The 14,440-nt window shown below is 45.5% G+C and overlaps 1 protein-coding gene across 1 annotated transcript in view; it reads left to right on the top strand.

Annotated features, from left to right (window-relative positions):
- ACER2 (alkaline ceramidase 2) overlaps positions 1-5,231 on the top strand; it is a 29,816-nt gene extending 24,585 nt beyond the window's left edge. Inside the window, exons 5-6 of the mRNA XM_052644608.1 lie at positions 86-223; positions 5,023-5,231. Of these exons, the coding sequence (XP_052500568.1) occupies positions 86-223; positions 5,023-5,209 (325 nt within the window). The 3' untranslated portion in view covers positions 5,210-5,231. The remainder of the gene's footprint in view (positions 1-85; positions 224-5,022) is intronic.
- Positions 5,232-14,440: the final 9,209 nt, after the last annotated feature.

The raw sequence follows: 14,440 nt of genomic DNA, 5'->3' as shown, positions 1-14,440 counted from the left end.
GGGGAGGTGTGAGGAGGCAGAGAAGTGACGAGTGAGTTAGAAGGAGACCAGGATGGACACGAGCTGCTCTCTGCGTCTCCGGCAGGTGTGACAACGTGCGTGTTTTAAAGCTGGGCCTCTTCTCCGGCCTCTGGTGGACCCTTGCCCTCTTCTGCTGGATCACAGACCGGGCCTTCTGTGAGCTGCTGTCATCTGTCCACTTCCCCTACCTGCACTGTGTGTGGTGAGCCGCGTCGTCGGGGGCAGGGGGTGGCGAGGCAGGGTCTACGCTCCCTGTCATCACTCTGCTCTCCTGCAGGGCACACGAGTGTGCACAGGAGATGGAGCAGAGCCTGCGGGCCCCTCTCTTCACATAGACTATCGGACGTCTCAGGGAGCAGGCTTAGCCGGACCAGACAGACCTAATTGTCTCTGCTTCATGTCTGTGCTGTCTCTTACCTCTTGCTCCATTATCAAAGCAGAAAGGAGCTTGGAAATCGAAGCTGTAACCTGAGCTCTAGCTAGGTCTGCAGGGTAGGGGAATGTGGGGAAGGCTGGGGACAGATGTGACGTGGGGACAGGACAGTCCCAAATGGGAACCAAGCACACCTGAGCCCGAGTGACCAGCCTGGGCCTCACAGGTCACCTGGGGACAGTCTCACCCATTCATTTGACAGGTGGAGACACAAGTCCAGAGAAATAAAAGTGAATTGTTAAGGATCGCCCAGCTGGTTACATAAAAGCAGCCCAGGAGTTTAATCATGGGGAACATGATCAAGCATCTATAGTTTAGAAGGCTCAGGCTGCACTGTTAGGTTAAGAAAAAGGTTACGAAACAGCATGCAGAATCCTGTCCTCAGAAAGCAGAGGAGGAGTGGTTTTCTTCCTGGGAATTGCGTCAACTCCAAACCTAGCATCATCTTTCCCTCTCTGTCCTCCAGGATTTCTGATCATGAGATATCAAGGGACAAGAGAATTCTTTAGAGTGCTCCTTGTAAGTTGAGAGCACCCAGGGAGGAATTCTAGTGGTAAGGAGTTGCTAAAACTTGTTAGATCCAGATTTGGAAGAAGGCTGACCTCTATCAGGAGATACCTAAGATTATGTGATTTGAAAGAATTCTCTTGAATTCCCTGGGATGTTTGAACTTGTGTATTATCTACCATGAGACCTAAGCTGCTCTCAGGTTAAGACTTGGGGACTTCCAGATTTTTTCGCTGAAGGCAAAGCAAAGCAGCTCATGCTGGGGATTCCAGTCTTAGGGTCCATTGCCTGATATTTGTTAGGTTCAACCTCGACTCACATTAGTGAATTTATATACACTTCGTACATCTGAGTTATAATTTACAGATTATTAAATGCACAGATTTTGTGTAGTCTGGTAAGTTTTGATAAATGTATCTACCTGTGTAAAGAGGCTCTCATTCAAAATATAGTACTTTCTTTAAAAAATTTTTATTTTGTCTTTTGGCTGTTCCACATGCAGCATGTGGGGTCTTAGTTCCCTGTCTAGGGACTGAACCTGTGTCCCCTGCAGTGGAAGCTTGGTCTTAACCTGTGGACCGCCAGGGAAGCCCCTGGTGTGTTTTAAATTGATCCAAGTTCCTTTATCACAGAGTGATTTAAGTAAAATTCAAAAAGTAGAGTGTAGTAACTTTGGTTCAACCTTAATTTGTTTCTAAATTTGGTGTACTTTGAGTTTTTTTTCCCCCCCAAAGTTGAACAATTTTCTGGGATTTCCCTGATGGTCCAGTGGTTAAGATTCCTAGCTTCCACTGCAGGGGGCGCAGCTTCGATCTCTATTTGGGGAACTAAGAACTCAAATGCTGTGTAGAGTGGCCAAAAGACAAACCAAAGTTGAACCTCTTTTTTATTTTTGGTATCAGTTATAGTGATATATTTATTTACTACAACAAATTTAAACAACAGGAAAGTATAGAAAGAAAGGCTTTTACAATTCTAATTCTGTCCAAAGAGAGAGAACAATTGTTAACAACCTAAAGTATATCCTTCCAGATGTTTAGTTCTCTAATTCTACTTTTAAAAGCAAAAATAGCTTCAACCTATACATGATGCCTGGAAAATCCCATGGGCGGCAGAGCCTGGTAGGCTGCAGTCCATGGGGTCGCTAAGAGTCGGACACGACTGAGCAACTTCCCTTTCACTTTTCACTTTCATGCATTGGAGAAGGAAATGGCAACCCACTCCAGTACTCTTGCCTGGAGAATCCCAGGGATGGGGGAGCCTGGTTGGCTTCCATCTATGGGATCGCACAGAGTCGGACACGACTGAAGCGACTTAGCAGCAGCAGCAGGGATGATGCAAGCTGGTTCTTCTTTTGCTGTTCAAATCATGGACAACTCTCCTTACCAATGTAATTATATTATTTTCATCAGTTTGCGTGTCCAGTTAATACCTCAAAACATGGGTAATGCTATGTAATTCATTTAACCAACTTCTCTGTTAATGGATATTAAGGTTATTTCTAACTTTTCACTTTTATAAACAGTTGGTAATGAATATCTGTATTTGTTCATATGCCTGAATGTTCCCTTAGGTTATAATATGTTGCCAAACCCAGAGATACCAACTGACACAATTTTACTAAAATCTGTAAGATAATAAAAGTATATCTGTAAGATATACTTTCACATATCCTGGATGTTAGTAACTTTAAAAAGTATTTGTTAACCTGATTGAAAAGATTTTATTTTTATCTTTTAAAAAGTTAGTATTTTGTTGGGCATCTTTCAAATGTCAATTTACTATATCATTCCTCTTTTGAAATGTGCCTTTTAAGTTTCTTTATCATCTCTGTGGAGTGTTTATATTTAAAAATTTATATCCAGCCCCTACTTCCCGACACATAGTAGAGAGTCATTACTGTTAAATACCTCCGTGCCATTTATTATGCACATTTGTAACATTTTCAAAAGTATAGAGAATAATATGTGGAGCCCCCAGGGAGGCAACAGTTAGCTTCAGTATTATCTCATCCTGGCCACCCTCACCCACTACCCACCCCACCCAGACTGTTATAAAGCAAATCCCATACACCCTATGCAATGATTGGTTTTTAGGGCTCTTCATCAGGTAGGGATTTTAATTCTTTGTCACAGGGTACACCTGTTCCCCTCTCCCCCCACTTTCCCGTTTATCTGTTAGTATGTTGATGCTATCTTGCGCCTTACTGTTTTATCTGTTAGTATGTTGATGCTGTCTTGCGCCATACTGTTTTAAACTTGCATGCTCCCACCTCTGTCAGTCTTTTCCTTTAGGGTTTTTTTTTCCCTTCTCCCTTCTATATGCATTACACTGTGGCTGTGACATCCCTTAAAAGACACTGTTCTCAACCAAGCGAACTGGTAGTGCTCTTACAACCATCTTTATTCCAGGTGTGTGTGTTTACTGTTCCCATGTTTGGCTGTGCTGGGTCTTGGGGGCAGGGCGTGGACTCCTCCTCGTAGTGCGTGGGTTTTTCTCTGGTTGCTGTTCGTGGGTTCTAGAGTGTGGGCTCAGTAGTTGCCGTGCTCGGGCTTAGTTGCCCCATGGCATGTGAGATCTTAGTTCCCCGACCAGGGACTGAACCTGCGTCCCCTGCACTGGATGGTGGATTCTTAGCCACTGGACCGCCAGGGAAGTCTCCATTCCATGTGTTTTTAAATGAAGAGGTGTCCACTACACGTGGCTGTCACAGTGATTCCCTTTAGGGTTTCAGAACTTTGTGTCATTTTAAGAAAGACCTCTTCCAAGGTTTATAAAAATATTCTTTTATTTTTAAAAGAATATTATAAAAGAATATTTAAAAGAATATTAAAAAATTTTTTTTAATTTTTTTAAAATGTTTTTAAAATGTATTTTAAATCTTTAATTTATCTGGAGTTTTAAATTTCAGTATAAGGTGCAAAAGTTACATGCCTTTACATGGTCCCCACGATAAAGATCAATATGAAAACTTGCTACCAGCACGGTGAAGATAATAGTTTCCTTACTAAAGTGCAAAAGCTGATGAATCAGTGTAAAATTATTTCTAATGAAGGGTGTTAGATATGTACAGCCCATTATTTAAGTGAGAAGCGGGGAATCAGTCCCATGTGCTCAGTTATTTCCATCCTTTTAGTGCCTCTGTTTTTTTATTTTAATTAAATTTGTTTATTTATTTACATGTCAATCTCAAACTCCCAATCTATCCTTCTTCCCCACCCTCCCCAACCCCACAACCATAAATTCATTCTCTGAGCTTGTGAATCAGTTTCTGTTTTGTGAATAAGTTCATTTGTATCCTTTTTCTCTTTTCTTTTTTTTTGGCCATGCACTGTGGCATGTGGGATCTTAGTTCCCCAACCAGGGATTGAACCCTCGTCCCCTGCAGTGGAAGCGCAAAGCCTTAACCACTGGTGCGCCCAGGAAGTCCCTGTATTCTTTTCTTTGTTTCTAGATTTTGCATATAAGTGATGTCATATTAGTGCTTCTGTCTTAAACCCTTGATTTCTGTGGAGCCCCAAAGGCACTGGCAAGTTTTTCCTGTTATCAGGCTGGAATACTTTAGAACATTTCAAGAGAGGCCTTGTTGGCTCAGAATTTATCAGTCGCGTGCTATTCCAGGGGTGTGGGGCTCCCTCGCCCCTTCTGAGCTAGAGGAGGCCCCTGCCAGTCTTTGCATCTGGGAAAGGCGGGTTAAGCCTGCAGGGAGGCGGGGCGGCAGGCCGGCCCAGGCCCCTGCCAGTCTTTGCATCTGGGAAAGGTGGGTCAAGTCTGCAGGGAGGCGGGGCGGTAGGCCGGCCCAGGCCCCTGCCAGTCTTTGCATCTGGGAAAGGCGGGTTAAGCCTGCAGGAAGGCGGGGCGGCAGGCCGGCCCAGGCCCCTGCCAGTCTTTGCATCTGGGAGAGGCGGGTCAAGCCTGCGGGGAGGAGGGGCGGCAGGCCGGCCCAGGCCCCTGCCCAGTCTTTGCATCCGGGAAAGGCGGGTTAAGCCTGCAGGGAGGCGGGGCGGCAGGCCGGCCCAGTCTCCCTGCCTCGGCCCTCACGCGTCTGTCTCCCTCGCCAGGCACATCCTCATTTGCCTCGCTGCCTACCTGGGCTGCGTGTGCTTCGCCTACTTCGATGCTGCGTCCGAGATCCCCGAGCAAGGCCCCGTCATCAAGTTCTGGCCCAGCGAGCGGTGGGCCTTCATCGGCGTCCCCTACGTGTCCCTTCTGTGCGCCAATAAGAAATCCTCGGTGAAGATCACGTGATGGCAAGGCGGTGACTGGCCTCTCTGCCCCCTAACCTTCACCTGCGCGCAAAGACAGCCAGGGTGGGGGTTTCGCAGAGTTGGGAGTGGGGTCTGTCTTTTTAAAATTCTATTCCCTTGGGATCTAACTAGTGTGTCTGTGGACCGCCAGGACTCCACAGTGCCTGGGGGGAGAAATGCTGGCCCAGAGGTGGGAAGCAGATGGCCACGGGGCTCTGGGTGTGTGTTCTGTGTCACCTCCAGCAGCAATGCTCGTTGGGCTTCGTCCTTGTGGTGATGGCAGCGCCGTCCAGTGGGGGACCCCTTGCTGCACACGCCTTGCTTCCGGGCCCGCCATCCCCTTGTGTTCCAGGAGCCGACCCACCCGTGACAGACACATCCTGCATCAGACGAGACCCTCTGTCCAATGGAAGAGGCCAGAGCTTTTCATCCAGGGCCACTGTCCTAAATCAGAAGCAGACAAACGGAGCGCACACAGGGCTTGTGCCCCAGGAGGCTGGTTTCCGCCTGCAGTGCTCTGTAACCCGAGGTTTACATACACGTGTGAACCCTTTTTCTGCTACCTCTGCTGAGAGGTGGAGTCTTGACTACAGATCCGGGTGAAGCTAACATGCAAAACCCTCTATGCCAAAAAACGACACTCCACTTTAAGCCATTCTGGAAGATGAGCACAATCTTAAACGCTGACATGATTTGCCTCCCTGACCCCACCCCAGCCCAGGATCCTCAAATACAAAGAAGAATAGCTACGGTGTGAGTGTTCCATACACAGACTCCTCCCCTCTTACTACTTGACCTCTGTGACATTCCCACAGGCCTGTGACAATCGCGGTAGGGATCCTGGTTCAAAATTTGGAGCAAATGTGAAGTTTGAGAAGTTATTCTCATTGGAAGCCTCTTGTCTGCTGTCCTGTGCTGGAAATTACTGTCAAGAATCTTGCCTCTTCTTTCTTTGATATCCGCTGTGGGAATTACTCTTGGTATTCTCGCAGGATGAGGTGCTTCCTGCAGCTTCTCCAGTCATTTGACCACTTGCTTAAGTGCTGGCTGTAATTGTTCACTGGCTGCTTTTGGTGCAGCAGGGCAAACCTCTTGCCCTCTGAGTTCTCACCTAAAGTCATACTGGTTGCAACTCATCTCCTCTTCACTGGGCTGAATGGAAGACCCCACATGTGTCTTCAAGGTGCAAGGTGGGGATTCATGACCTCAGGGATACTCGTGTTAACTCAGGCATCTCTTGCTTTTCAACATTCCATCATGGGAGCAGGCAGACAGATGTGTCCTTCTTGTGTGGGTGGGAAGTACGTCAATGTCCTGCATATTTAAGAAAGGGGCCGTAGCAATTTTGGCTTGTCTGGGCACTCTTAGACTCTCATTAGAACTTGCACAGGATAAAAAGGTGTAAAGTCCAAGGAGCAACTGAATTTAGAAATGAATGACTTTATTCTACTTCTGTGGTTTTCAAATGATTTTAACAGAAGAGCCCTGTTGGCAGTAAGGCATCTTTATGGAGACCTAATGTGTGAAATAAGTTGTATTCTATTAGCTTAATTTTATTTTGAGGTTAAGCTTGCAGCATTTCCTGAATAATATGAAAGGCAGTGAAATGGAAAGTAACAAATTGGTGGTTTCCAAGGTAGAAAGATTTGGTATGGATGAGTGTCCACGTTGCTTTAGTATAGTTTAAAAATCAGTATTTGAGTTAAATTCTCGTGGAAACGTTAACATATGAATATGAGACCTAGGTGGCTTGTGGAACAATATTGGAAAACTGCTCTTTAAGTCCTTTGGGTTTCAAGACTAGAGTTTTCTTTAAAGGAGGTGTCAGACCATCCTCTTTTCAGACTGACCCACCAGGCATGGATTCTGTCCTCATCCATGCTGAAGAAGAAAAATGCTCTGAGGAGGGAGTTGGTTGTATTTTAAGCCCAGCTCTTTTAGTGGGAAAGAGTAAAGAGAAGCAAAGTGTAGGTAATGTTTTTTGTGTGTGAAGTTTAGTTTCTGTCTTGAAAGTTCCTTGGTGATGGGAGCATTGTCCCAACCATCAAGGAGGGACCGTTTCTCCTGATGAAATGAAGGGCATGTTCCTTGGGAACCACCACCTCCAGCCCCAAAGGCTTTCACCTGGCCCACCTGGAAGGTTCTGAATGACCTTGGAAATGGGGATGAAACGCAACTCTGCTAGAAGGAGAGAAGAAAGTGCCCTAACGAACAGAGCTGTTTCTCTTCTGCAAGACAAATGGCTAAGTTTCAGAAAGAATGCTTTTGTTATGGAAAACAAAATGCCCTTCTAGCCCATGTGTGAGTCCTCAGTCCAGTCTTGTCTGGCTCTTTGCCAGCCTATGGACTGCAGCCCGCCAGGCTCCTCTGTCCATGGGATTCTCCAGGTGAGGATACTGGAGTGGGTAGCCATTCCCTTCTCCATTGGATCTTCCTGACCCAGGGATCAAACCCGAGTCTCTTACGTCTCCCTCATTGGCAGGAGGGTTCTTTACCACTAGCCCCCTTCTAGAGGCTGATTTTAATGCGATGAGGCTGAGAAAAAGTTGGAATAGGGTGTATTTGAGGAATACAAGTCTTTGCTCTACGTCTGAAAAGAAATCACTATGTTTACCAGCGTGGCAGGGTAAATCAAGAGAGTAGGAATATACCAATCTTACTTTGGATTTATGGCTTCATTCATATTTATATTTACATTTATATTCATAATGCTCTTATAGCACTACATGCTTTTGAAGGAAAATGGGGATATCACAGAAAAGTTGAAAGAGAAGAAAACAATCTATTTCTATGGCTCAAGGACAACCACTGTTAATATATTTTGGGATATTTCCTTCTCATCTTTTTTCCCTAATACAGTTGTAAATAGATGTCTTTTAGAGCTGACAGTTGAGTTTGTACCTTGAATGGAATATAAATGCCAGTCATATTTTTCCTGACGAGCAGGTTTGGGGATATCTGAGAGTTAGCTATATTCTTCAGTATTCATCACTGGATTGTAAGACTTACTACTGAGTCTTCCCTTTTTATTTGAGGCTAACATCAATGGGCCCTAAGAAAAAATGAATTCTGCTTTTTGATATGTTTCTGCACTTAGATGGACGAGTCATAGAAAATAGCTGTTAAATATATATAGTTCTGCAGGTTTTGATGTAAAGAGTGAATAGCTTATTTCATTTCTTGACGTGCAATCAAGAATCTTTTTCTCCCCCTGGTAATTCAGGGAGGTGGAGATTGGACAGTTAGGAGTTAGGTCATGACAATTACTCAACATGGCTATTAGATATTTCTTCTGGTGAGGATTTGCCTAAGATTGACACCCAGCAGGTACTGGATTTGGAATATTAAAAAAAAAAATTGATGTAACCAAGTGATTATTTAAGTAAACGATTTGTATTTTATAGTGTCTGATTTTTAGAAAATAGTTCCTGCTTTTATTATTTTAATGTAAAACCAGCACTTCAATGACTATATTGCAGGTGTCTGGGATAAGATGCCTGCATCTGTTTGGTAGTAGGCTACATTTGGGGGGTGCGCTGTGCCTGTCCCCCCAAAGAATGCCTAGAAGACATTCCTTGTGGATCAGAGATGTTCTTTTGGGAGACTAAGCATGATGGTCGTCAAGCACAGGGTTTGTAAAAATACCATCACCTATGCTCTTTATTGGATTTCTCAGGTATGTAATAAAAACTTCTCCCTCACTCATTATGCTTATGCGAGCTGGTGCCATTCTGGAGGCTTCAGAACTGAGGGGTGAGCCTCCCCTGGCCCTTCATCCCTTGGGGCTGATGTGGAACCATCTGTCTAGGGGACAGGTGAGGGCTGAAGCTTGCCTGGACACAGCCTCTCTCATAGCTCCTTGTTCCCAAATGAACCTGGAACCCCTATAGTCAGCTCTAGGCCTGGTTGCTGCTGATCCAGCTGGTCAAAGAAAAGTCTTGGGCTAGGTTGGGATTCTCAATGGATTTTGTAGACATCATTTTCCTACAGATTTTTTAATGGCTTCTACTTTAAAGAACTCATTGTTTGAATTGTAGCTTTCCCTATTTTTTAAACCAGTTCTGAGACGATTTTGTAACCACAATATGTAATCAGAGCAAATAGATACATATTTTCAGGTATATACCTTGTTCTGTACTTTATATAGGGTGTGCTGTATAAGGGTAGTGGGCCCACTGGCTGTGGTAGCATTTAATCTCTGTTACATTGGGAGTAACTGAAGGCCTTTTGAAGTGGCGCTTTTGCACTTTATGCTCTTTTTGTGAACTGTGATGTCTGTGTTTGATATTAAAGTCCTAAGGGGCATTTTCTGTGAATGAATAGGTATATGTTTGTTTATTTCCAAAATAATTTCTGCAACAGCTGCCATGAGAAATACATTTAAGGGATTGTAAGGTACATTTGCTCAAACTCATTTATTAATGAATTTGGGTATCACTCTTATTAAGCATACTTAAAATGAGTATATTTAATACTAATTAAAATGCTAGTTAATTGTTGGTTTCTTCTTTGAGCTGTGAAATTAATACACTTACATGTTTCCAGTATAAAAGTACCTGCTGCTGCTGCTAAGTCGCTTCAGTCGTGTCTGACTCTGTGCGACCCTATAGACGACAGCCTGCCAGGCTCCCCTGTCCCTGGGATTCTCCAGGCAAGAACACTGGAGTGGGTTGCCATTTCCTTTCTCCAGTGCATGAAAGTGAAAAGTGAAAGTGAAGTCACTCAGTCGTGTCCGACTCTTCGCGACCCCGTGGACTGCAGCCTTCCAGGCTCCTCCATCCATGGGATTTTCCAGGCAAGAGCACTGGAGTGGGGTGCCACTGCCTCAAAAGTACCTAGAGGCAGTTAATTGAAAGGTCTGTAATTATGTCAAGTGGGAAATGCAGAAAACATTTCATCTAAGCTGCAGTGCGTCCAGTCACTAGAAGGAAGAGCATATAACAGTATAAAAGAGTAAATGAATATAGCAGGAAAATTCTGTATACCCGTTTTTCTTTATTTCCCGTGCGCATTGTTTTTAAATTAAGGGGTTCATAGGCAGTCTTGTTTATAAGAATGATGTGACTGTGAGAGGAGAAAGACTGAGTGGTCAGCAGTATCAGTAGTGCTGCCGTGGTCTTAGAGATTTTTTTCTGGCCAGGATGAAGGGATGAGGGGTGGCCACTGAGGTCTTTGCTAATCTGCTATAAGCAGTGGGTCTTCTCCCTAGGAAAATGGCCGTACAGAGAATTACTTGGGGATTCAGCTCTCTCAAGAAGCCACCCACGTAGAGAAATGTGTGATGCGCCATGAAGCCAGGAGTCACCTCCTTTCTGGTGGTGAAATCGAGGTCTCCACAGCTCAGCATTCCTGACTGCCCTCCAAGACCAACCCCAGCCCCCGTCTCCCGTGAGGACTTGCCGTCACGAGGGACTGAAAACTTACACCTTAAGAGTTGAACAAGTTTGAAATTTATGTCTTCCTCAAGCCTCTGGTCCTGATTTATACTTCCAGACCCTCCTTAAGATGTTATCTGGATCTGCCGCATTTCTGCACTGTGGAAATTTTTGCAGAATAAAAAAGTGTTTTAAATATGGTATTTGGGTTTTCTTCCTCTGCTCTCTCTGGAGCGGAGCTCAGCTTCCTCCTCGGGTCCCACCTTAAAGGGGCTGGCAGCCCCTTTCCCCAGTTTACAGATACCTTTGTAAAAAATGTTTTTAATTGGAGGATAATTGCTAAAGAATTATCTTTATCTCGAGTGGGCACTTTTGTCTATGGTCACCTCCAGGCCTGGTGACCCTCTGAGTATTAACTCACAAAAAGAAAAAGAATCAACCACACCTGGGTTTTTGTTGGCTTTATTGGCTTGTTTATTTCTTGTTAAAAATTTGATTCAGCTGCTTTACAACTGAGCACAGAGACCATAGCGTTATCTTTAAGAGTGTAACATGTAGCAGTACAGTCAGTAGAGCTTACTTTTGTATTATTAGGGCAGATGGTGGGGAAGTGGCTGACTAGGGGACTCGAGGCACAGCATGACAGAAAATGCTCGATGGCATCTTTGGTGACACTGGCTAGAGGAGGATGTTCACGAACAAAGAAAGCTGTAGTCACCAGGGTGGGAGGAACCGGAAGCGATTCCTGGAGTAATATTGCCATCTAGTGGCCTTTCAGGGTATTGATGACAATGGCACGTGTGAGACCTTTCCCAATTGCTTATCATCCCAGGAGACCCAAGAGACCCGGGTTCCATCCCTGGGTGGAGAAGATGCCTTGGAGGAGGAAATGGCAACCCATTCCAGTATTCTTGCCTGGAAAATCCCATGGACAGAGGAACCTGGAGGACTACAGTCCATGAAAGTGAAAGTGAAGCCACTCAGTCGTGTCTGACTCTGTGCAACCCCATGGACTGCAGCCCACCAGGCTCCTCTGTCCATGGGATTTTCCAGGCAAGAGTACTGGAGTGGGGCACCATTGCCTTCCCCCCCCACACACACTAGGACTCAGTATAACTGTCTCAAAGCTTCCACAAGTTATGCAACTTCTTTTGGGGCCCAAGTATGTTTCCCTGGATTTTTTTTCAAGCTTCTCTCTGCCTTCATTTCTCTTTCTTCTATAGCCCCAGAAAGTCATTCTTTACTCACTAGGTTGTTTGATCTTACCTGATTAAAAAAACAATCAGCCAAATACCTTTAATATTTCCCTATCCACAAAACCAACTTTAAGTAGCTGTGATCTGAAGGAAGTTTTTTAATCCACTGGAGTTAAATTTAACTTTCAGTATCAATAATTTCTTTTACACAAGTCAAACATCAGTACAACCCCCCAAACTTAAAGACTGAATCCAGTTTGAACCAACTCTTTGCAAATACCTGCTATGCTAATACAGAAGTGAGCAGGGGTGAGGTGGGTGTGGGGAGTGTTGAAGAGGAAGGAGACCATTAACTCTGCTGAAATCCCTATGTGAGAGGAATTCACAGTGCTGGGGAGGCAGGTGGGGGCAGCAGGGAGGTTTGACCAGGAGGGAGTTGAGGTTTGAGAATTCTAAGTGTGAACTGATGGCCCATGAGCCACATTTAATAATGTATAATCTCAGTCTGATTAAAGTATCCTTAGGGAGTAATACTGGAGAAGGCAATGGCACCCCACTCCAGTACTCTTGCCTGGAAAATCCCATGGATGGAGGAGCCTGGTGGGCTGCAGTCCATGGGGTCGCTAAGAGTCGGACACGACTGAGGGACTTCACTTTCACTTTTCACTTTCCTGCATTGGAGAAGGAAATGGCAACCCACTCCAGTATTCTTGCCTGGAGAATCCCAGGGACGGGGGAGCCTGGCAGGCTGCCGTCTATGGGGTCGCACAGAATCGGACACGACTGAAGCGACTTAGTAGCAGCAGGGAGTAATATCGGAGAAGGCGATGGCACCCCACTCCAGTGCTCTTGCCTGGAAAATCCCATGGATGGAGCCTAGTAGGCTGCAGTCCATGGGGTCGCCAAGAGTCAGACACGACTGAGCGACTTCCCTTTCACTTTTCACTTTCATGCATTGGGGAAGGAAATGGCAACCCACTCCAGTGTTCTTGCCTGGAGAATCCCAGGGACGGAGGAGCCTGGTGGGCTGCCATCTATGGGGTCACACAGAGTCAGACACGACTGAAGTGACTTAGCATCAGCAGCAGGGAGTAATACTACCTAGAACCAGTAGTATTTTCTTAAAGCCAGTCTTATTTGAGAGCCCATCACATAAGTTATCTTTGAGATAAGCTGTCTTCTCACAATTATTTTGTGAGGCTATTATTCCTATTTTGAATACCATAAAACTGAGGCTCAGAAGTGTATCTTGAACACAGCTGATTTAGTGGCAGAATCAAGAGTTTTGACTGCAGGTCTGTTTCCGTAAGTATTTAATCTTATTTTCAAAATGGCAAAGGAAGTAAAAGGTTTTTATATAGATAGGTGAAGATTACTGGATTCAAAAGTATCCTTTTAAAATGCACGATTATACAGTATAGAGTAGCAGTCGGCATGTAGTGAATCAAGCTGTTCTTCAGTCATTAAGTTGTGTCTGACTGCGACCCCATGGACTGTAGCCTCCACTGTCTATGGGATTTCCCAGGCAAGAATACTGGAGTGGGTTTCCATTTTCTTCTCCAGGGCCTCTTCCCCACTCAGGGATCGAACCCATGTCCCCTGCATTGGGAGGTGTATTCTTTACTATTGAGCCATCAGGGAAGCCTCAGTAATCAGGAGTCCCCCACCATCTAGCAGGCCTGGGTGATAGTGCCATCTTGTGGCCAAAGTCAGGAACTGCACTCCATCTTCACACCTTCCCAGGAAACAGTCATGCGTGCACATGGGGACTCCTTCCTCTCTGGCTCCAAGCCATCTCTTGCTCTTCACAGTAAATCTGCAAATCCAATTCATTCCTGGCCCTGTCTACTTGGATGTCCAATAGACACTCGCATTCGTCTTACCCCAAACTTGCACCTTGTTCACCTTCTCAGTAAGTCAGGCCACTCCATTCAGTTGCCGGAAGTCCCCACTTTCCTCATTTGTCCATGTCTTACCTAAGAGTAGGTAAATCCTCTCCATCCCACTTCCCCACTGTCTCAAATCCATCCATTTCTCTTCATCCTAGAGAGTGCTCCTCTGTGTCTTGTCAATCCATCCTCCATACAAAATACCAGAGGGGCTGGCCTGAACAACAGACACTGACTTCTCACACTTTTGGACACTGGAAAGTCCAAGACCAAGGTACCAGGAGATTTGGTTCCTGGTAAGGACCAGCATCCTGGCTTGCAGGTGGCCACCTCCTCTTGTGGGCAGGGAGAGCGTGCTCCGGCATCTCTTCTCCATGTCATGGGGGCACCAATCCCATCATGACCTCCCCCTCATGACGTCACCTTAACCTGCATGTGTACCTGCTCAGTTGCTCAGTCATGTCCGACTCTTTGCAACCCTATGGACTGCAGCCCGCCAGGCTCCTCTCTCTATGGGATTCTTCAGGCAAGAATGCTGGAGTGGGTTGCCATGCCCTCCTCCAGGGGATCTTCTTGACCCAGGGATCAAACCCATGTCTCCTGCCTTGCAGGTGGATTCTTTACCCACTGAGCCTCTGGGGAAGCCCCCATCTTAACCCGATCACCTTCCAAAGGTTCCGCCTCCAAATACCATCACACTGCAGGGGAAGCAGGTGTTTAGGGATTTTGGGGAATGCAAATTTTCAGGTCACTGCAGACTGTATGAGGGAGA

The sequence above is a fragment of the Budorcas taxicolor genome, chromosome 8 (genome assembly GCF_023091745.1).
Source record: "Budorcas taxicolor isolate Tak-1 chromosome 8, Takin1.1, whole genome shotgun sequence".
Classification (NCBI taxonomy): Eukaryota; Metazoa; Chordata; class Mammalia; order Artiodactyla; family Bovidae; genus Budorcas; species Budorcas taxicolor.
The sequence above is the reverse complement of the archived record's forward strand: the minus strand, read 5'-3'. Positions and strand labels throughout refer to the sequence as shown.